Source organism: Calonectris borealis, chromosome 3, assembly GCF_964195595.1.
Source record: "Calonectris borealis chromosome 3, bCalBor7.hap1.2, whole genome shotgun sequence".
Classification (NCBI taxonomy): domain Eukaryota; kingdom Metazoa; phylum Chordata; class Aves; order Procellariiformes; family Procellariidae; genus Calonectris; species Calonectris borealis.
In genome coordinates, this window is record NC_134314.1 from 47,287,027 (window position 1) to 47,311,578 (window position 24,552).

General features: G+C 36.3%; 1 protein-coding gene across 4 annotated transcripts in view; it reads right to left on the reverse strand.

Moving 5' to 3' along the window:
• ASCC3 (activating signal cointegrator 1 complex subunit 3) overlaps nucleotides 1-24,552 on the reverse strand; it is a 285,630-nt gene that overhangs the window by 8,143 nt on the left and 252,935 nt on the right. For all 4 annotated transcript variants that reach the window (XM_075145562.1, XM_075145559.1, XM_075145561.1 and 1 more), the window contains 3 exons: nucleotides 14,346-14,570; nucleotides 1,348-1,499; nucleotides 686-836 (listed from right to left, as the gene is read on the reverse strand). In XM_075145562.1, coding sequence (XP_075001663.1) covers nucleotides 686-836; nucleotides 1,348-1,499; nucleotides 14,346-14,570 — 528 coding nt within the window. The remainder of the gene's footprint in view (nucleotides 1-685; nucleotides 837-1,347; nucleotides 1,500-14,345; nucleotides 14,571-24,552) is intronic.

Below are 24,552 nucleotides of genomic sequence, written 5' to 3' on the forward strand. Positions count from 1 at the left end.
GACATATTGCTGTCCTTTTAAATATTCAAATAAAAAACATTTGAAGTATAGCTTTTGAAGTTTTCATATTTCATACATTTATTTGAAATCAATAGGCTTAATATGTGATGAATACTATGGAATACAGCTGCCCTTTGCTGGAAATGGCTTGAAAACCAAACTGAAAATAAGACTCCAGCAGTCTCAACATTTTGAGGTAGTATTTTCTTCTTCCCCCTGTGAAGTGTGAAAATTTCATCTGCTTTTTCTGTTTCAAATAGAAAATGAGTGCTGGATCATTTACTAAGGGTATTGTCAGAAAAAAATGGTGTTTGACAGACCATTTCAGAAACCAGCTACGATGACATTTGCAATGCATGTATTCCTAGTGCATAGCTGGCTATGAAAGACTCTGCAGATTGAATGACCTAAAGAAGCATCTTTAGAGCAAAGAGCTGTGGTAATATCAGCCATAAAGCAGACTGTTACTGGTTAGGAGGGAATAAGTGAAAATGATATTAAGAAAACAGGCAGAGAAGAAACCCTGTAAAGCTAGCAGTACCTTGAAATTAGAGCAATGAATGTGTTGCACTTTATACAGAACATCACGTGATATTTGCTGAAGGGAGGTGAAGAGAGTATTTCTTTTCCCAACTACTCTTCCTTTCCAATCATGTTGATAATGACCATGGATAGAAAGTATTACCTGTGAAGTGTGGGCTGTTTGCAATTCACTGTCCACAATGGAAGCAAAAACATTCTCTTTTCCTTCACAGGCAGCCATTAGTTCGGGAAGACACTCGATAGGTCCTTGGTAACCTCCATGCACACTCTTCCTTTTGCCTTGGCTCCACTTCCTGATACAGACAGCAAAACACATGCCCAGGGAGGGAAAGCAAACATTTGTTTTCAGTTGTTTTGGTGGTAAAACTTGATATTGGTTTCTGTTATTAAATGCTGGTCATTTATTTTTGGGTAGCATTACTTACTGCATCATCTAGGCATCTATAGAGCTTAGCATTATCTATGATATTAAGAGGGATACTAATGTATTTTTACAATGGATTAAAATAAAGAGATAATTAATATACAGAGTTAGATTTGTTAGGACTTGGAACCCTCCCAGTGACCTTTTGTTAATTTGTCTGGAATCATGGTTCTCAAAATAATCTGTGAGGGTTAATTAATCAATGAATATTGAAAACAGAAACAGAAGATCCATTTGGGAAAGCATCACTGTGAAAGAATGAGTTCCGCTTCTGGTGCATTAATGATGATTCTTGGGCACAACAATGACGTTCAAACACAAGCTGCAGTCAGAGGTGGAATGAAATTGCAAACCTGCAAATGCTTAGAAGAATTACATACCGAAAAAGGTAAAGGTGTTGTAGCTCTATATTGGGCAAAGTAAGCAGGGAAGAGTCATGTATCCATCTACCCTGAACCACCATCTGCACCAGGTTGGTTATATTCAGAGCAGTCACCAGCCAGCCATGATGTGCTGCAACATCCAGCATTGCCTAATCAAAGGAGACATGTATAAAAAAAAGAGAATGCAAGTATAATTGTGAGCCTGGTTCATACAAGTGAAAGCATTTATTTACTGTTTAACATAGAGGAATTTCTAGGCCTTCAACACAGGAATTTACTTTAGGTGCAGCAGGCACCTTTTGTACATGTATAAAAACCCAGATGTATTAAAAAAAGAGAATGCAAGTATAATCGTGAGCCTGGTTCATACAAGTGAAAGCATTTATTTACTGTTTAACATAGAGGAATTTCTAGGCCTTCAACATAGGAATTTACTTTAGGTGCAGCAGGCACCTTTTGAATTAACCTTTAAAAAAGATGGATTAAATCCTGCATCATCATCATCAACTCTTACCCTTGAAAAGGTAATTTATACCATGTTTTTGGGGGTAAGAGAAGAGGGAGGGATTTCTTCCTTACAAATAACCTCTCCTTTACAAAATCCAACTCAGAATGAAAGGAATAAATGTCAAAGTTTACTGTGAAGGAAGAAGTTACAATTAACTGCAGTATTGGTTTATATTTTGACATGAGAGCTTTGCCAGAATTGCATATTTATTAAAAAATCCTTGAACTATTTAAGAACAACAACAACATATTTACATTTGTTCAAAAATTAAAGCCACTTACCAGTAGCAGTTATTATTCCCACTTTAACCTAAGGACTTAAAAAATCTCTTGAATTGGACTAGATAAAACCCCTAAAATTTAGCTTAATGAGCATTTTTGACGTTTTGTTCAACACTGACACCTAACTTGAAATCTTGAAGAAAATTACAAAATAGCTAATGGTTTACCTAGGGTGAGTAAGAGCAGTCACAAATAACATGGATTTCACCCTTTGCATTGTAAACAGTTGATTGTCTTGAGAATGAGGGATGCTTGGCTGTCTCTCTTTTCGCATCTCTATCCTGAATCTGAAAAGCTTTCCCAAAGTACATAGAAAACCCAAGCAAACAAAAAACCCCTATCCAGCTACACATCACACTTTAAAGCGTTAACGACCATCCTGCCTTCCATATCTGGTGAGTTTCTGTTCCATTTCTACTTACTATGTTGTGGACAATACAAGTAAAAGGTATACTATAAGTATCACTAGCATAAAGATCTAAATCTGCAAAATTCATTATGGATTGTGCATTGCGAGTGACCCTGTTGAAAATTGTTATGCTTGCTTTTTTCCTGACTGGACTTAAATTCTGTTTGGTTAGTCTGAAAGAGAATTTAAGAGTTCTTCCAAAGGAGAAAGGATCAAACATGAGCTTTTGATTTCAACATAATTTTTTTAATAGTAAATGCAGTTATTTGAATATATACTTTTCATCCTGTCTAGAGTACATTAAAACAATTATTACGATTTATAGAAGCATTTCAGCTGGCGAAGAAAATTATGCTATAATGTGTTAGTTGTCTTGCTTACTTTGTTGTTTAATACCTTTACAATCACAATAAAGTGCGGGTCTTCATATTACAACACTCTAATTCAGTAGAAAGTCATATGTTTAAAAGTGATTTGCCATGTAGGAAATTTGGAGTTTGATTAAAATACTAGAAAATGTTTTTTAAGAAAGCAAGAAAAGGGTCTGGTGTATTGAACAGTTTCAACACTTCTTTAAATACGATCTTCTTGATATTAGGAGAGCTGTAGTTTGATTTTGGGACTAGGCTTAAGATGTTTCCATGGTTTTTCTTTTAAAGACAAATGATATTGTTTGATACTTCCTTAGAAAGCAGATACCTGCGTCATTTTAACTTATTTTCCAGCCACTAGTGTAATGAGGAGAAGCTGTCTATGTAAGTCTTTACATTTAATCAAATGTTTTACAGACAAACAAAAGGCAGCATTTACTTAAGGCAAACTAAACAGTGAAATCTTCTTTAAACAAAGGAGTTGTTTACACACGCAGAGCTATTTCAATTAAATTACACTGATTCTGGAGAAATACTGAGTTTAAAGACACAAGTTAGTTTCAGTCTTGGCCAGTCACACAGTTTATTTTAGCAGTTTACAATGCAATTTCAACAGGTTTTATTCCAGATCGGGGTGATAAGATCAGTGACACTTAGAAAAATATTTGAAGTGTCACCCCGTATTACACAAATGTTGTCTCATTTCTCATGAATTGTGAACAAAGTGCCTTTCAGCTAATAAAAATCTAGATTTAACACACCTTTTTTGAAGGAAGAGCCATAGCACCCTGAAACACCCTAATAACATTCCTAGTGACCCTAGAAATAGTACCTCACAGCACAACATTAACCGTTTTCTTTTTCCGTCTTTTCACTTGGCTTGCCAAGTGACTTCCAGGTATGATTCTTTTTACCCAATGGAAAATAAAATTATGTTAGAAGTCACATTTGAAAGGAGCAGCTTCATGGCCTGTAGATTTATGTGTTGGTTCACATGATTTTTAGTCAGATAAAGAGGGAATTGTTCTCAGCATGTATCAGAGTGAAGTCCGTCTTTTAAACTTACACGGCGAGCCGCTGTTTACCTGCTTCCACATTTTAAAATGTATTGAAGCCTACACAGACGGTACAGTCCGTGCCTCTGAGCGTGTTGCTCAAACATATAGTATCTCTTTCCTATTCTCCACTATCTGGTTCTTGTTCTTTCCTTTCTGCTATTCTGACATAGCCTGGAACATCATGTTTCATCATGTTCCTCAATGACGAGAGTGCTGTATATATGTGAAGAATAATGGGTGCACAGATATCCTGTCTTTTCCATGAGCAGCAAGAATACAGTAAATTGTATTTTTAGTCAGCATGAAGCAGTGGTATTTTCATAAAATGCTTCTGAGGATACATGCGTAACACTGTTCTCATTGTTTTCTTTCTTTTTTTTTTTTTTTTAAATCTATTCCCCTACCCCCACCCCTTTTAACAGAGGTTTGAAAAGGGGAAAAGGAAGAGAGAAGACGTAAGAGAAAGATAAATCTAAAACAAGCTATACACCGAAATTAACTGGAGGATCCTTTCAACCTAGAAAATCTCCTAGAAATTGATAGAGGCCTAGAGATAGATATCCCGTAGGGAGTAAGGAAAGCCTGTGTGTGAGATTCTGTGTTCCACATTGTTATAATGAATCCACATGGCAAATCCTCTTTTCCTCCTTATTTTCTGCTTCTTCACCCATAGAATTTATTCACAGCATCTCTATCTGGATGTGAAATCCAAGACAGTGACATTGTGAAAAAGTCAGAACAATGGTAAAGTTGGCTTGTTTCATCTGCTGCCTGGGAAACCCGCACACGTTTCATTTTCTGCTAAGTGTAAAACACACACAGATGCTTGATACTTAAATGGTTATTGAAATTCCTATAAATACTTAAGGCAACAAATTGAGTCATTCCCCTATCTCCAAATTAGCTATATAAAATGTAGCAACTAAATAAGGAAAATAATATAAAAGACAAAGGAAAAAATGGTAAGTACTTAATATTTATGTTACCTGATGAACGACATTTAGTCTCTCTAGTTTCTCCAGTTGCTGCTTGTTTGGTTTGTTGTGTTTGTTTTTAACTACAAACCAGCATAATTTTCTAGAAATTTGTGGCTTCTTAACTTTAATTCCTATTTGGCAAAGAAGTAAGTAATTTATAAATATCTTATAGTTGATAAGATTGGAACAGATAAAGAATATTATTCTAAACTGAGAAATGGCACAAATTGGTTATCTGCCTTTCTAGCCTCAGAACTTCATGCCAACACAGGATAATTTCATCATAGAGAAAGAATTAAAAGAAGAGGACAGTGAGTGCAAGAAGTGAAACAGCAAAACTATAAAGATGCTTTTACTTACAGAAAAAACATACAAATATTTTTGGTAAACCAACAAGTTAAAAAAAAAAAGACCTAAGCCCACCACTTTTTAACCTAAAGTAGAAAAGATGGGGTGAATAGATGGAGTAAAGGGAAATATTGCTTGTTATAATGAAAAATATGTTTACCATCATCTTATCTGTGCCCCTTCCTGCATTTAGGAGAATAAAAGCAGAGGGCTATACTGAGATGGGTTTTAATGAAAGAATCGGGCATTAGCTTTTAAACCTTTCAAGTGTCATACTTGGACAATCACAAAGTAATAATAGCAATTAGTGACACAGCCTTTAATATTTTGTCTGTCATTATCAAAGATAGCTTGGCTTGTACCAACATGGGAAGCAAGAAGCTATAAACCATGGCAGGGGTAGGACAAAAATGCTGATGCTCAATAACTGATTGATGTAGGTGTACTGTCAGGTATGGCAAAACTTTTCATTTTGACGATATTCAGAATTGAATGTCAAAATGTTTGGATCAAAATCTTGCTATTTCTTTCTTCATTCCAGGAGTGCATTAATGTGAAACCCCCAGCACCTATTATCAGGTTTCCATTATCTTATTTTCAGACGCAGTGGTTGGTTATCCTTAAGTACTGAAGTATTTAAATGGATCGAATTGTACCTTTCTGGTTTCATATGAAGCTGAGATTTTACAGTTTGTCTCTTTTTAGCCAAAGTTACTACCCATGCTTGGAATTTAAATTATGGTTTATAGTTCCCTACTTTGAGGGGAAGCAAAGATGGAGGCAGGATGTGGGAGAGGTGAGTGTATGGCACGCTCACTAATAGCAAAACATTGATAGCAAAACACACTGATAGCAAAACATTGCTTTTCTCTGGTGTTTTTAAGCACTCTGAATATGTGCTCAAAATAACAGATACTAAATTGTTCCATAATGAACAGGATACTAAATTGTTCCATACCCCACTCACTCCCCACCCATTTAGGAGATTTGACTAGCAACTGAAATATCTTTTATTTTAGAAACTTTTTGCAAAGTTTTAACACTGTTTTTGGTATTACTTTCACATCCTTCCTTTGAAAGCCAGATATTCTGGATCACTCTTGTATGACTGGGTATGTGGCAGGGGAACAGAGATTGTACAACTAGCAGAATTTCTGATCTACTCAAATGACTTAAATAGCTTTTTCCTTTAAGGTAAGTTATTGAAGTGTTAAAATGAAACAGCTTGCATCTTATTAACAGAGACTGCATACTGCTTGGAGTAATTTCTTCTTCTGTTTGAAGTCAGCTGTCATATAACTCTGAATATACTAAGCATTTCTACGTAAATACCGTAAATATAAATGTAATTGTAAACATTGTAAATATAAATGTCAATATTTTGTGGCTAAATTATATTTAAGGAAAGCGGCAATGAAGCTAAATGAACAATGATAACTGGATACAGAGGCTAGCAAAAGAGACTAAGGTAATGTAAGAAATGCCATTGTGGCTGAGAATTACACCTGTGATTACTCAGCTAAAAGTCGACTGCCTACAGTGATGCCATCGGTGCACGGGGACTGAAACTTCAGGAGTACTCACGGTGAGCTCCGTGGCTCAAATTTCTCCACTCTTAAAAGATTAATTTTATTTTTTGTATCAGTGCTTCACAGACTGTGACACTTTCTTGAACGCCTTCATTCAGGAAATTGAAGGCTGGTACACTAATGTATACAACCCTCTATGCAGAATGACATTCACCTTAGACTTGAAAGTTTATGTAAAGTAAATCCAACACATTCTCAGCCAAACAAATACAAGTCTTATTCTGCAGTGATGCTTTAAGGAAGGAAACAATAATTTAAAAGAAATAAACTGTGTAAGACTAAAATACTTTAAACTGTTATTGCATAGTTACATCAAGAAGCAGACTTAAGGCTGGTTGGGTTTTGCACCCATTTTTGTACTTGAATTTATTGCGTATAGTATTCCAATATAAAATAATCAAAATATTGCCAGTCTTGTCTTTGCTGCATGCTAATATAAGTTCTGTTGTCTAGGACTGGACTTCAGTTAGGAATACGTGTTTAAATCCATAGATTTATTAAAATCACTGGAGTGGTGTCTAATTACATCTGTTTAGGACTACAGAGCTTATATGACAAATATTTATAGATAATAATACACAAAAATGTATGCATTTTACCCATTTTCCTGAAAACTATGAATTCAGATAGTTAATAATAAATCTTTTTTGCACATGCTCCAAATGTAGGAAGCCTTCCAATATGTAATATTATATTATGATCCACATGTGACTTGAGATCATACTAATACAAGTAAAATATTTTTCCAGATGTTAAAGCATGCCATGTACTATAAGTTTCATGTTTTTATATAAATCATGATTACAATGCTTCAGTTATACACCCCAGAAACAACAACTGAAAAGTTGGAATTTAGTTGAAGAAGTCTTACAAAGGGTTTTAAGGTCACTCCCTTTTGTATGTTATATATTAGTAAAACAGGTATCTACAGAACCTTTACACTTCAGAGTCTAGTCCAAGATTACTTTTCAGAAATGTATTAATTTGGGGAGGGGGAGGAGTTCTTTCAGATCAATTAAATCAGACTCATACAGCTGTATAATTTCAGCCTACAGACCCCCCTGCCTTGTACTTTATCAGAGATATAGTGAATAAGATGTAATTAATCCTATTCAGGAGGCACTCCTTTTATACCGTTTCTGCATCCCCCTTCCCTTCACTTTTTTTACAGGCATATTCAGCTCCCTTTTCCGTATGCTCTGCTACCCCCTACGAGAGACTAATTCTTCATTCTCCCATCACCATAAAGGTCTCACTGATGTATGCAAATGACGACCTTCCTAGCTGCTTTGTAAGATTCCTATCCCTGTATTCATCCTTTAGCCTCCATAGTAACATTATTAGTACAATCAGAACTAGGGAAAGGACAAATCACTTACTGTCTACATTTAGTGGAGTGCAGCCCTTGGGTTCTTACTGATTTTTTTTTTGGATAGTATTACAGAGATAAAAGCAGCTGTGGAATGTGATACCAGCAATACAAACTTGGTAGGGCATAACCCAACTTGTTGAGTCGCAATATCCAATTTATTTTCAAATTAGTAATTAATACATTCATATTCTCTACTATGCTAGTGAACTGTAAATAGAAGAAAATGTTTTTGAGAAAAATCTCTTGGCAAGAAATGCCAGTTTCCTACACAAAAACAATGTCTTAAAGATGGCATTTGTTCCAAATATTACACGAATCTACCGAACTCATGAAAAATATACAGCATCTTTCTCATAATAAATCTGCCCTCTTTAAAGTCAGTTTCAAAGTAGTAATGTAATATTTTGTCAATAATTAAAAAATTTTGAGTGCATTCACAAGAATCCTTTTCAACAGCAACAGTTATTCCCAGTAACTTTCTCCTGAACTTTTAGCCCCATAAGGTTAGCATTCAGGAAGCTCAGCTGCTGTCTAACAAACTTAATTAATCAAAAAGTCATTTCCGAGCTGTAACTATGAGTAAAAGTGCTTCAAGTGTGCTAGCAAGCCTACAAGTTAATCAAAATGCTAATGCAGTACAAATTAAAGTTGTGATTAACATTTCACAGTAGCTGCTTAAGTGAATTGATCACACAAATGGGTTAAGCATTACTCATTTCCTCCAGCCCCAACTGGGAAAAGGTTTGTCATGGGTGGGGGAGGGATTATATATAAGCAGCACCAAATGATCATTAAACTGCCACCGAGATGCTTCCATACACCAGTTCACCAATTATCCATAGCAAGCAAAAACCCCACCACCACTGCCAGAAAGGTACCCCTCCCTTCTCCCACACATATACCTATAAAACACAAGCTGGCAGCAAGTAATTCCACCTCAACATTTCCTATGCCCAGGTACTTTCACTACAAAGCTATCCATCGCTGCCTACTATCGATAAATGAGCATTACTGTCCAGTATATGCGCTACAAGTTTTTTGATTATTCTATTATTTCCACCCTCCTAATGCGGAATAATAGCCATCCAACCATGAAAGCAGCCAGTATTTAAGTAAAATTGCAAACATGGTGCTATCGCTGGAATATCACTGCATACACAAAGAATACGTGTAGTAGCTAAAGAGATATGGCCTCTGCTCTTCACTTGTTTCTGAATAATCCTCTGCATTCTCAAGTTAATTTGATTCTCTTCCCTTCCTTTAGTGAAGTTATTTATAGTTGCCAGTGCACCCATTAAACAAAGCAATTATGTCTTTCCCTGGGCACTTCTGGACAAATCTTACATACACAACTGTAAAATAGGCCATTCCTCTACCGCCCACCACCTTGCAGCAAATAATTGGCACACCTGCACTAACAACAGACAACATATGAGCTCAAAACACACTTAGGATCTTTAAGACCTTCTCCATTTCCTCATAGGCAGCAAAACAAACGATCCAAGGGATATGGCTCCCCAAGTCAGTAGTTTTAGTGGCTGTTGTGAACTGAGGAGGTTTGGGGAGGATGGGAAGTCCAGAGCTGAGGGACATTCTCATTCTTTTAGTCTGGGAGCTGTAGCTCGGGCACCTCTGCTGTTTACAGCTGTGCTGATATGGACAGAAAGTACCTTTTGTGTGAGGAGCAGTAGATACATCTCCTACCATCAGCCAGAGCAGTCTGCAGTTTAGTAGAGTAAGCATTTAGCAGCTAAGCTAGCTCTTCAAAGACAACTGAATTGGGCAGCATATTTGTGCAATACTTGATGACTCTGAATATGTACCACAAAGATGATTCTCATAAGCAGAACTGTAGCAAAAGCTGCAATATAAATGACCAGAAACAACTTATTTACTTTAACTGTTTTAGAATAGGTAAAGCAGTGTTACGCACATCATCATCCAGCTAAGGAAATGCAGTGCTTAACCCAAAAAGTTTTTTATTTCCTGTCAAAATTAGGTTCTCTGGAGAAGTAACATGATGGGGAAAGGCAGGCCACCAGTGACAGCGTTACAAGGTCCTCGTTTCAGGAATGAGCACGTTTCCTGTGCAAAGTAGTCTTTACTCTGCAATTTGGAATCTGACTTCATGTCCATCTTCTCAGTGCACAGCTACCCTGCTGAGATGAGTGTAAAACACATCTATAGGTAAACACTTCTCAAAGGTTAAGGCTGAGCTCCATGGCAGTTCTGCTCCTGGCAATATTAAAATATTTTATCAACGATTATACTACAAGTGGAGGCTTGTGGCCAATCCCAATGCAAAGCCAGCAACTGTCACATTATTTCCTAGAAGAGACTGCCCTGCTGAATCTGAAACTGATGGTATTACTGCCTCAATTATCCATTTCAATTAATGCAAATATAGGCGATAGTCTTAGAACAGCAGAGTAAGAACTGATCGCTGAATACACAGTCACAAAATATCAGGCTTGACAAAAGAAGTAAAAAAGAGATTAGATTTAGTCTGTTTCACATATTCTTAAATCAGAGATAGGAAAAAAGGTGGGGATATTGTCTTTACAATAATAATTATATTCTATAAAAATATTAGACAAATCATGTCATTAGAATTTTTATTCTTTTATGTTCTTCTGCAAGAAGTGGAGAAGTGTTTGATTTTGAGCAGCTACTGGAGTGCTCAGCACCATCTTACTGACACCTCTATCTTTTCTTAGTAAAAATAATGCAGACAGAGTGCTAGGCTTGAAGAGAATACGCAGTCTACTACAAAAAATTGTATTAAAGGTAACAGAGGCAAACAAAAATTAAATGACTTGCCCAAGATCACATAGGAAGTCATGGCAGATTTTCTGAGCCATGGGAATCTTCTGTGCTTTATCTACGAGAGCCTGTCACTGATAACAAACTTGTTAGTTTTTGACTTGAGCTTTTCAGCGTAGAGCAGGGTCATTCCTTCAGTCTAGTCAATGCCTCAGTGGCCATTCATTACAGAGATGGGTGTGGGAGCAGATAGGCATTCACCTTCCAGAAGGTTACATATTGCTATTCCCCGTATTTCTGCAGTAAAAGGGAAAGAATTCTGTATTTCGTACTGAGTAAATAGATACTAAATTTTATCTTGCTATAATGAACTCCATCTATACCTAACAAATGCTAACTATAGGAAAACTGTAACAGAATATATTTCTTCCGTTTTCTATGTTAACAATTACATTCCTTTATTGAGCCAGCACCACGACTCCTCAAAATCTGTTAAATGCTTATGAATTCTATCTTTCATCATGAGTATAAATGAACAGAATTCTAACATGAACCCAAAACTTCTAAGACATCCCAGGAAAATTAATTTAAGAGTGATTGCATAAATTTTTTTATTAGAAGAGAGTGGAGTATTACCTGAAATCCATCAGCTACGTTTATCTATCTGATGCTGTTAACATAGTTTTCTGACTGACCATTGACACTACTCAGCCTAAAGCCACTAGCGATGAAAGAGGCTCAGAGGATGTTAGAGGAATGGGTGGGAGGACGCAACGGGTGGGACGCAAAAGGAACTGTGGGAGAGAAGGCTGGTTAAGGTGAAAGACAGCACAGAAGAGTGGAGAAGTTTAATAGCCTGCGATGGAAAGAGGCTTGCTTATGTATCGTGGCTAGAGATGACAAATCTGCTCTTCAGGGGACCTGGGATGGAGGCCTGCTGTATGTACCGAGATACAACCACTTGTAAAAGCTCTTTGAAAGATCTTGCTTTCTTGTAAGAGAAAAGCAGCGCTGATATAGAAAGTCTGTCATTCACATACCCGCCAGCAAAAATAACAGTTTATGTTCAGGTCACAGTTTGAAGGTTAGCTCTACAACCTTAACAGCTGAAGTACTTTGTAAGTAAATAAACAAAAGTTCAACATAACTCAAAAACCAATTCCCGTCTCACTGCTGAATTTTACGTTTGGTGGTACACGAGCGTCTGTTCACACACACAGAGAACATCACCCACTGAATATGTTTATCAATGGATCCTTCTATGGTTCAGTTCCTTTTTCTCACAACTAACATCTTTTTTTCCACCTCTGTTGACCCAGAGTTCATCAGCAGGTCAGTACTAAGGAAAAAGGTAACAACCAGTATTGAAAGTGTAACCCTGTCTATTGCTTAGATTCTGGGAACTTTAACCTCTGTTTGGAAAGCGTGACTAATAAGATGGAACAAATATTCTCCCAAGAGATGTAAACCATGCGCCAACTTCAAAATACAAAAATGCTTGCTTTTTTTTTTTATTAAAGAGGAACCTTTTTTTTTTTTAAGATGACTGTATATGTAACATTATGTAGTAGTTAACGTACAGCTGGAGTGCCAAGGTACAGTATAGAATGGTATTCTTCTGAACTCTACTTCAGTTTAAAGGAACTGTTGAATATTTTAGGGTTTTTTCTTCTGAGTGATTATTGTTTCTGAAACACCTATTATGCAGTAACAGGATTAAAATATACATTTCTTCGCACAGCAGGATAAATATTAAGCAAAATAATTATTGAAAAGAATCTTTAATTTACATTTTTTTCAAATTAGCGTTTGGAGGGTTAATGTAATTAACCCCCCAAACGCTAATTCCACAAATGTCTGAATGAACTTTAAGTATATGATTTCTTTGAAACAAAGGTGAATTTTCTCACCTGAGCAAGTGACGTTGTTCTCTGTTAATAACTATTATGAATAATAACTGTTCATACATTGAAGCTTTCAGCATCATAATTTTATTGATTTGAAATATTTGGAGTAGACTTGCATTCAAGCACTGCTGTTCCCAAGTTTAAGACTGTGTAGCAAGAACATTGTGGTGTTATTTGCTTCTTACTTTCCTTTTCTTAATTTTAGTTTTTCTTTGTTCAATATTAGTATTACAAGCTTGCAGGTTTTGCTATTGTAAGGTTGAGACCCACCCAAATCACTGGACACTGAATTGCCCGTGGTATTTTGTCTGTCTAGAGCATTGATTAATAATTTCTCATAGAGTGGTTTTACAAACTGGTAGGCTTGACACAATGATGTTTGCAGTTACCATATTGCCAACAGGCTTCAAACAAGATCAAACAGTTGACACGTTAATCACTGAGGATATTAAAATTTGAGCAAACAAAAACTGGAGGAAGAAAGAATTACTGTCCCTATTTTACAGATATGGAACTGAGGAAGATAAAAAGAATAGTTTGTTGAAGGCTACCTGATCTTCAAGAACCTGCAAATGAGCCCTTGTCCAGTACTGCTAAAGAGAATATTACTCCTTTCCAGCAGAATCAGCGGGGCGGCTGTTCTCTGCATCAGCTAGAGCTCACCCTTCCTGCTGTAACTGTAATTGCGCTTTTCAGATATGGCAGCACTCTATTCCAGACTCAGATTGGTGCTTTAAAATTCTTTTGAGGCATGCAGCTGTGCATTTAATCGCTTGTTACAAGTACTCTCCGTGGTCAGTTTAGTTTCTGCGGGTTGCGACTGCAGTACAACTGTAAAAGCCACAAGCCTCCAGACTGAGTTTAAAATCTGTGGTTAAAAGCATGCTCTTTGGCTCTATGATAATTGGGAAATAGAAGACATATCTTTTCACAAGCTAGAGAAAAACCCTGTATCTCGTCCCAAAGCACATTTCAAAACATGTTTTATTTATGCTTGGCAGTGACTACAGCACTTTTGGGTGCTATAAAAATAAAAGTACCCATGGGAGACAGGTTCTTGGGGGTCAGCATAACAATCTGCAGGGAGCACACCCATGCAGCAATGACTTACGTACAACATTCCATGATACAGAGAGAGAAAGCTGTTGCATATGAAAGAAGAGGCGAGCCCTATGGCAACAGATGACCACAACCACAGTCTTTTACCGTAAGTTTGTTTACCTCCAGTTCTGTAAAGTGGGCATCTTTATGGGCATCTAGTTCCTCCCTAAACAAAGTGGTATCATACCATGTGGTACCAGTTCTCCACAAGACTGCAAGAGATCTTCAGATTTTTCTATATTCAAAATATTACAACACACTAACAATAAATAGTAAAACAACGAGTTAAATATTGAAACACCTTACTATACCTGACATATTCTAATTGCTTGGTCCAGCACTGTCTTTGTATCAGTTGCATAATCTGGACAAGGCAGCATGGCGTGACTGAAGTGGGCTTGCAGCAGGAGGTGTGTTTTTGTGTGTGAACTGTCAAATGAATGGGGATTGACTTCAATTGGAAGATGTTTTGCCAGTTCACTGTTCATCTGATCTTCATTGTGTCTCACAGGCAGATCTGTGTACTCCTCAGCATTCTTTAAAAAAAAAAAAAGAAAAAAATTAACCATTGTAATTAACTTCACAATAATTATTATTCCTTACCGAGACATTAAAAGTATATGCATTTAATTTACTACAGTTAGATTTCATTGTTAAAATAGCAGCATTTTAATGTTTAGAAAGCGTACTTATTTATCAAAATCATGTGTGTGGGAAAACAATAGCTAGTAAATATTCACACAATTATAGGTTTTAAAATTTTTTTCACATAGCTGATTTTAACATTAGAGAAGAAGAAAATAAAAGCAGTGAAATAAATACATTCATTGGATGGACTCAGTATTTGAGATGATGTTCTACAGATATCCCACCCTGGCTGGCTCACAAAAACACTGTAAGGTTAGCTATAAAGAAGTCAGTAACTCACATTTTCAGTTTTCAGGGTTTCTACTTTTCTCTTTGTATTCAAAACACAGTGGGTTTGAAATAGCTCTGGTAAGGTTCTTTTAAAATATATTTTCAACATTTTGAGCAGTCAGTGTCTGAGCAACAAATGATCAGCGATCAAAGCAAAGAGCAAAATTGTAAGTAGGTGCTGAAAACTATCTTCTGTGCTCCAGAGTGGGACTAATACCATTCATGCCAAAATGAAAGCTGTCTAGGAACTTTCTCTCTGTTGCAAAAAGGAGCTGCACACCAACAGGTAATGTAAATGTAGTTATGAGGAGCAACATCTCTGGGGCTGAGAGGAACAAGTATGACTGTTCTAGTAGCCAGAGCAGAGATGTTCATTCTCCTGCTAGGGAAATCCACTGTCTCTGAAATAAAGAAAATTCAACAGAAGCATCCTAAGAACTATAATTTAGGGTGAAGAGTCAGTTCTGTGACTTAATTGGTAATTTTTTTTCCTCCACAAAATCCTTTTGTGCATGTATGTGTACATATTGTTGTCTGGAATGAGAACGATCTTTCTAAAGTATAAAACTTGCAAGTAAATTAAGAGTTTTACAACATGTGATATTTTTTCCATGTGTAATTTAAGAGAGTGTATTTCTTTTGTCATAAAATAAAAAGTTATTTGGGTAGCCTGAAGGGCAATGTCTTCCAAACTACGGGCTTAGCAGAGACCATTAAATTAAAGCGTTCAGGGTTTTATATTCCTCTTAAACTATAGATTCGATATTATACATTTCAGTCTTCAATCTCCAGTCAGACTTCCTGTAAATCCATATTAATGAAATATTCACAACAGTAACCAATGCAGAGTGAGGTAAAGAAAAATGGCAATTTTAGAACACCTAATAGAACTACCTAATTGACTTGCAAAGTACTGATTCCACTCATTAATACCCTAACACATAGAACCTTTTCTGACAATTCCTAAAAACAGTTATATAGCTGCTTTTCACCCCCTTGGAAACTGATAGGACAAAATTTTCTATTTTCTTTAATGGCACAATGAAACTACACCTAAACTGTGATATAAATGTAAAAGGAAAGATAGATATTAGACAATTTAAGATTTGGAAAGAAAATCAGAATGTCATTAATTTATTTCATATCTCGACTGCAGATTAGAAGTGACTAGAGACAACTGCTGCTTAATCCTGGATGTTTCTGCTAGATCTCTTGTGAAAACTGTGGTCATTTATTCTCTGAACCTAAGGTCACAATCTTTTTAAGCCCTATAGAAGGCTGCATGTTTGCTTCACTCTTTTTATTTAACTGGCTTCTCCTTCAAAGATATTTTAAAGAATATTTACCAAGGAGATTTTTTACTTAGTTTTGCTTTGCAGTTTAAAGTAGCAGAAAGAAGGATCAGCCAAGTCACTCCAGACCATTTGGTGCTCCTGAAAATGCATTTTCCCTAATTCTTCCCCAGCACATGTTTTATTTACCTGCAAAACACTCCTCTTATTTTAAACAACTTGCCTACTTAATTTCCTGTTTGTGATCATTGACTGTAAGTAAGTGAGGTTCATTTTCTTATCTGCATCATGTAGGTAATTAAAGGAAATTGAGAATGGGTAGTGAAGCTTTTATACAACTGAGAATGAAGCTGAATGGAGGGCACTGAGGTCAGCAGAGTCCATTATATTTTTATGCGAGAGGCCAGTATGTCTGCCCTGTCCTTGTTTGCTTAGTGTAGGCTGGACAGACTACTAACTGCAAATCTGTTTCTCTGATTTGCCCAGCTGTCCTTGAATAAAGACATCTTCCATTGCAAAATGTTAAATGACAGTGATTGACAACTCTGTGATGAACTCCGTTTGTAACCCCCTGCTACTGTTTTCAGGTTGCACAAGAAAAGGCAGAATAAAGAAACATCCTTTGTAATCACCTCAAATGGGCCCTGCTGTTCACTCAATATTTTTTCATTTTAGTTTTCCTTTTCACTGTGAATCTCAATCTGTTCTGCAAAGGCTATAGCTTCAACTATTCCACACAATATATAATATATATTGTTTTAGTACATTGTATCTGAATACCGTTCTTACTTCCATGGGTGAGGAAACAGATCAAATTACGTATCAATCATTAATCTTCATTCTAAAGTCAAGAAACTTAATACAAACTTTATACTTAAACCACAAAGCACTGCTGTGCATTTTTCACTTTCCCTTTTTCTTCTGTTAAATCAGGTCTATGGCAGCCCATGTGCGAATAATGTGTTTACAAGCACCTACAGAGTTAAGCATAACTTGGGAGTGTACCAGGAGATAACTAGGAATTTTAGCTATGTGTTTTGCAATCACACGTTTGGTACTCATGTCACATCTCTCTTTTCTATGGGTCTGTGATGCACTTTCACAATAATGTCTTCTTTTGGGCATTAGAGACTGCTGCATCATTTTGAGGGTGTAAGAGTCCTCTCAAACCTACGTTTCAACCTGTATGCGATGCAGGGTCATATAGGAGACAGTAACTTGCTTTGCCAGTGAGAAATGTCACACGTAGACCTGCATAAACTCGATAGTTACATTTTACAAGGCCAAAAGGCTATTCTGATAATTGAATTCTGTTTCCTGCATAACACCAGCCACAGAATCATCTTAAGAGTCCTGACTGCAACATCATGTTCCAGATGTGCAGCTTATCATCACCCTTTATTTGAATTGTTAGAATCGTTCTAAAAGTAAACAACTCATCCCATTTTAAAATATATCTTTTGCAGTTTTCTGGTACTATGAGGCATTTGAGGGGTCAGATTGAACTAAAATTTAAATAAGGTATCCAACATGGCGAGTACTATGCTCTGCAGTGTCCATAGGGCTAAAAAAAATCAGATTTTCTTTCTACCCACAAAATGTGTAAGTTTGGCTGATTTATAGTGAGAGCTGAACTATAAACTTATACCACATGTAAACCTTCTGAAATATTTTAAATCTCAAGTAACTACATCTTGCCATCTGTCTACAAGAGAGAAGAGGATACTTGTGGAGCATAGACAGAAATGGGATCAAGGTGAGCAACTAAAGTAAACTTGAATATTTTAAGTTAAGTTCAGTCATGGGAACAGTAAAACTTATAAAGTTAATGAGTTCTAGACTTTAAAGAGCAGTTGATTAATTTGTAACAATGAGGGTCTAAAACAAACCAAAAATAGTTTCTCACATTCCAGAGTTGAACCAGTAGTCTTTTCTTTAGCGATGCTGTTATTGAAACTGCCTTAGAATTGACTGACTGCCTGTACATTCCTTTTCTTTATATAGGTACAGCGAACCCAAACACACCACATTTTCAACTTTAATAAACCTGCAATGTGTTTTGCTCTCTTTCAAGTTTCTGATGTAGAAAGAAACGAGGGAAAAGCATTCTTAGAAAATTTGATACCAAAATTAACAGTCATTAAGCTAAAGTATTAGAAAATCTTGCAGAAACTAAAAGTAACTACCAGAATAATAAAAAAGGAGAAAAGATGAGGATCATTTTTAGCTAACATAGTAATCGCATCCTCTTTACCCGAACCTTCGTTTAAATTACATAAACTTCTGGTAGTCTGAGTACATGCTGAAGGACTGCAAAAATCATACATAGAATAGAATGTGAAAAAAAATGCATAGAATGAAAAATAAAAAATAAGCTGCAATAAATAAATGTGGGTTTTTTTCCAGCTGTTCTGCAATTAACACTAATAACACATTATGAAGTAAATTTTAGTTCTCTGCTATCAGAAGTTCAAAGGTTTGCCAATATGCAATTTATTTTTCCAAGTGAAAACAGCATACTTTGATCTTTAAGTAACTGGATAGGCAAATATAAGCTCAACAACAATATTATTATATAATTGTCTTTTGTTCCATTGTACAAAGTGCTACAGAGTATTTTAGTGCAACATCTTGACCTGTCACTTCCACATAGTGAGTGCTACAGTGTATAGGAAGTAGCTGGACTCCAATCTTTAAAGCAGTCTGTAACTGTCCTCATTTGGGTGATACCTGTATTACCTTTAGTGTAGGATAAAGAAAAGTAGCATGGTCAAAATAGAGAAAGAACAAGCACTGACAGTTTGTGAGTAGCTAGGAACTGGATAATAATGTCTTATAATAGATTCACAAATTCTGAATTTTTCTTTGAGGATACTTGAACTTCTGTACTTAAAAACATTTGAAATTATTTGCATTTTTTATATATATCCCCATTCATGTGCTGACAAAAGTCTCATTTGACCTTGTTAACTGTATTACAAGGAAAAGAAAAAAATTGCTTAACTAAAGTTCCAAAGTTAATCTTCCTTTGCCCATGCTCTTCCCAAGAGCACAAGACCATATTATGTGACACAGTTATGACAGAAGTATATATTATGAAAATTATTTAAATTAACCAACATATTTATACTACATTTTATCTTCACATTTTCAAGTGTGAGTTTGATTTATAAGGAAAGACATTAAAGTTACACAGATGTATCCTGGCAGGCAGCTGGAACACAATCAAGCTTAGATTTATATTCAGAAAACAAATAAATGTGAGAAAACATGTGCTTAAAAAAAAAGAAGGAAAAAAGAAAAAAAGTCCAAACTGAAAAGTTGTTTTTCAGTTCACACGAAAAAGTAAAGTAGATTGAAAAATGGAATTGGAGAAGTACTTGCTAGAATTACTGCTCTGAAAATTGTATCTGTGTTAGTGATTCCATTATAAACTCCTATTTTAAGGAGTTTATTGGTAGCCTATAAATGTATATGCTTTGGTCTCAGTTTTACGGGACATAATTCAAACTTCCAAAGTTTAAATGTTTGGGTTTTTTTTACTCTTAGATATAAAAAGTCTAGGACGATATCCCAGTTAAAGACAGTTGAACAAACATGATGTATGTTTTCAAGATTCATATTATAGACAAAAAGAAAAAAAAAGTCATTTCTACCAGCCTATTGAAACCACTACATAACACAGGAATATTTAGATTGGAAGCCCTCTTTTAGACAGCAGACACTTGCACAAAGAGCTTCCTCACTCTGTTTTACACATGTAAAAATATACTTTTAAGACAACCTTTGCAGAGGTGACATTCCAGATTTTTAGAGCAGCCTGGCAGGCTCCATTAAGCAACAGAGCAGGCTGAAGTTTTGTAGAGATCTTGAAGAGTGGCTAACATGATGCAAAAGAAGAAAACAAAAATTGGCAGGCAAGATTAGAATATATTTACTACATGATACTGTAACTCATCACAGAGACCATTTCTAAATATGCTCCTTGCCTTCACATACCATCTAACATGTCTCCCCATCAACTGCACGTGTGTGGCAATGCAATCAAATGGCATCCAGCACATTAGAGCCAACCCTGCAGCGCAGTTCCTCTCCCATGGGGGCTTTCCCATCCCTTCCTTCCCGGCTCGGTGGCTGGCAGGGAGGAAAGGCAGAAAGTAAAGCCCTGTGCCAGCCCCTGCGCTACGGGGCACAGAGGAGGCAGAGCCGCAGCCCCTGGGCAGCAGCTGTCCCTGGCTGCGGAGAAGGGGCTCCCTCTTTGGCACCGGTGCCGCCCACTGGGGACTCTGCCTGCCCTAACTCTCCACTCCAGCTTGGGTAATAGGAAAATGATCTTGCCACTTCTCTAGTGCTCCGTCAGAGAACTCTCCACTCTCTACTTTTGGAAAAATGACAGGAGGAAAACAAATAGATATGCGTAGGATGGAGAGCAACATCCAAGGGATAAGGGCTGCTCAGTATCTTTTCGAAACAAATACTAACTTTTTTATTTAGTATATAATTAGTAGTTAATGCATTTTTACAGATAAAAGATATGTGTCAAAAAAAAAAAACCTATAGAATTCAAATTGTAAACTTAACCCAATTAACTAGGTAGGAACAAAATAGTGAGGCTGGACTACCCTGAGCTCTGTCTCTAGATTTGACTTACCAGTCAGGGCACTGGAAATTTCCAGTTGAGCATGAGAAGTTGAAGAGATAAAGTTGTAAAACCCATCAACATGCAATTATGTAAATCTATTACTTTTTAAAAAATAATTTATAACTATCAGGATTTAAAATGGACTCATTTCAGTAATGGGACCTACAAACATAGTTTATAAGAACATACAAGTTAAAAGTTCTTACAATTCTTATAAAGTTCTCACGTTAGTGATCAGAGAAATCATGTATTTCATAGTATTCTCAGACCTCTCACTGTAAACAGACAAGTGTTTGATTTTTGTTTATCATAGCTGCATATGATAAACACCACAAATTTTAGAATTACAGACATCATAAAAAGTACAAGCTAGGGCAATGAAACAGTTGAGTGATCACTTAAAAACACCCTGAAGGGTTTAGATTTCACAAGTTCACCTCTTACTTAAAACATCCAAACTACAAACTACTGATGACATTCCTGATGACCAGAGGTCAGGAGTCTGAAGGACCTTTGCCACTGCACACAGAGCAATAAGAGGTCAGCAATATTAGCTACCAGGAGCAGAAAGTGACCTGGCAGATCTGGGAACTTCTAAAGTACAAAGTTAAATTACAGACCTCTGCTTCAGCATGGAGTTGCTAAAAGAAAATGCAAGCATGCTAGCACATGTGAGGAGGAGGATTATATAAAATAACAATAATTTGGCATGGGAAAAACATTATTAGGACTTCTATACTAACTTGAAAGTCAAATTCCCTTTTTTTAAGTTTCCTAAGCATATCAGAGAAGCTAGGTTTCAGTGTACAGGAAGATACAGTAATAGATAATATGATCATTGTAACTGGTTTACCAAATGGTAAAAAATATGCTTATAGAATAATTTCAGAATAATTTCCTTTTTAAATTGCATACTTTACTAAAACATATTAAAACAAGGAATGAATTAATGATTTTATGTCTTAACTCTCACAATCCATATTTCGTAAAGTTTATGATCACAATCGTAATTCAGTGCTACTTTTTTGGCCAGTCCTAATAAAAACCATTCTTACAATACATTCATTTTTCCCCCAAATGTGTAGGTACTTTCATAGTATTAAGCTGTACAACTTTCATAGAGGTGGCTTTAGTTCACTCTCAGGTTTTTATGTTAAATTATTGATTATAAGTAAGATCATAAGCCTGTAACACTTGCACAGTTTAAGGAAAAATAAATGCAAAAGAAGACTAAAGTAGGAGAAGACTAAAAGGAGACTAAAATAAGAGCAAACACCTGCAACTGGTATGGCATAAACAGTATTCACCTAGAATAGGTTACTTAGCAAATAAATATAAATGGAATGGTATAAATTCCATTTATAAAGTGAATTATAGTGATGTGAGAGAATTATTGCATTTTATCACTGGAAATTATATATTTGAGATTTTTGTCTCTCCAAGATGCTTAACTTTTCCTATTACTTTTCATGAGAACTCTTTGAACCTGCACATTCTGAATGCATTATCATCAAACCATTTTTTTAATCTTAATACCTAGATGGGGGAGTTACCCACAACTTTCTTCCCCTGTAATCTCAAGTCATATTATAGGAAAGATTTAAAACCGACCATTTTTGGCTGTATAGAAACTAATTGTATTGCACTAATACAGAAAAGCTTTTCAGTGCATGAACTCAGTAATGTGCTAACACAAAACTGGGAAAATCTCTCTGAGTATACATTCAAAAGTCTGATTGTCATGAGAAATCTACTTCAGTTCCATTTGGACGTTTGTCCATGTTTTGAAGCTGAGCTTGGCTGAATCAGCTGGCTCAACTACTGATTGAGATGATGATAGCAATAAAAATTGTAATAGCAAATCTTGGCACACAGCTTTCCCCGGGAAAGCGATCAGTCATTTTCCATCTTTGGCTTTGATCCTCCATTGGGATCTTCCAGTGCAGAGCCCAGACCCAGGGAAGAAGTTAACAGATCTCTGCATTATGTTAATGCTACTCTGCATGGAGACAGGAGTAAGCACTACTAATTCTTTATGTGAAATGGGGCCCATACATACTGTATATGTTAATGGCAAGCTGTAAAAGCTCTGTGTGTTGAAAACCGGATTTCAGATCTGCTGACCTGTGGCAGCTCCCCTAGTGGGGAGCCACAAATGCACACTGCTGCATTTTTGTACTGGATTAAATTCCGGATCTAGACTACTATGTGACCAGAGACAAAAGAGAATAAAAAGTTCACAGGCGTGAATACCTGTCATCATGTGGTGAAATGACTAGCAGCCTCTGTTCAAGAGAGGCTCAAGCCCAGAATAATAGAAGAACAATATGAACTGGCAGAAATATATGGGAAACTTGGAAGGTGCCTACACACACAATGTCTTTTCAGCAAGCCAATGCTACTGGTCTCACTCTGAGCACTTTTAAATGAAAATAGTTTAATATAATAATAAGAAAACACAACTGTAAGAGGAAGTGACAGCTGCCGCAAGTAAATTTCAATAAGGGTAGTTCCCTGCTGATAAAAACTGGCACATCTCCACTCATTTCAGTGTAACTATGTGGATTAACAGTGCTTGAAAATCTGACCCAATGTTTTGAAGAACTCAAGAGCTACAAGGTAATGCAGAGACGGAAGACACTGATAATTACAAGGGCGGGGAAGAGGGGTGATCACTGAGGAAACAAAAAAGTCAGTAAAAGGGAAAATATTTGAAGTCTGTTAAACAAATAGACAATCTGTCAGTATTTTGGTGTGCTTGATTTGAGAAGTTATATCAACACTTCTGTTATGAATGAGGTGAGGTATGATACAGTGAGTAACATGGCAAAAATGCCCTTGGACGACACTTGACCTTAACAGAACATCCCATTACCTGAATGGGACCTACCATGCACTACTAGGGCAAATCTAACTCTTTTTGGATGGCAAGTGATAATTTTTCTTGGTGATGTTCACTGCACACAAATTTATGAGAATACTGTAAACTCGGTGTTCCTACACAGACTTATACCATGTCTTTTCTACCTGTAAATAAAGGCATTCATCTAAAGTACACTGTAAGAGATGTATTGAAAAAAAAATTAAAATGGAAAGATAACTGACGATTAAGAGAGTTGCAGATATTTTGCCTCTGGTGTAAAGTTTTAAGAACTTCTTTTAAAAGACAAAGAAAACAGAGATTTTCAGTACCAGATGTCTAGGAAGATCCCATTTGGATTTGAGCTACTTAAATTTGCAATCATGTATTTATACATCTAACAGAGCTTCTGTTTCCCCTAGAATCTGAAAATTAACTAGCTTTGTAGCATCTTCCTTGATCTGCCACCCGTGCCCTGAGGATTAGAGACTCCACCTGAGCTTGTTTTACAAGCATAACAGAAAAAATTAATCTCTGCTGGCAGCGATCCCACTGGGATACTGATGAATAATGATATCCCTCTCTTACTGCCCTCTCAGTCCACTAGAAAAGCCACTCTAACCCAGCAACGTGGAAACCGCTGAAACCATTCCAGCTGTGGATTAGCAGGCAGTCAAGCATCCATCTGTTCTGTGTGAATCAAGAGAAAGCAAACACGCATTCTTATAGCTAAAGAAGTATTAAAAATTAGCATCTTATATGACTGCATATAGTAAATAAAGACAATCATAAACAAAAGAAAAAGT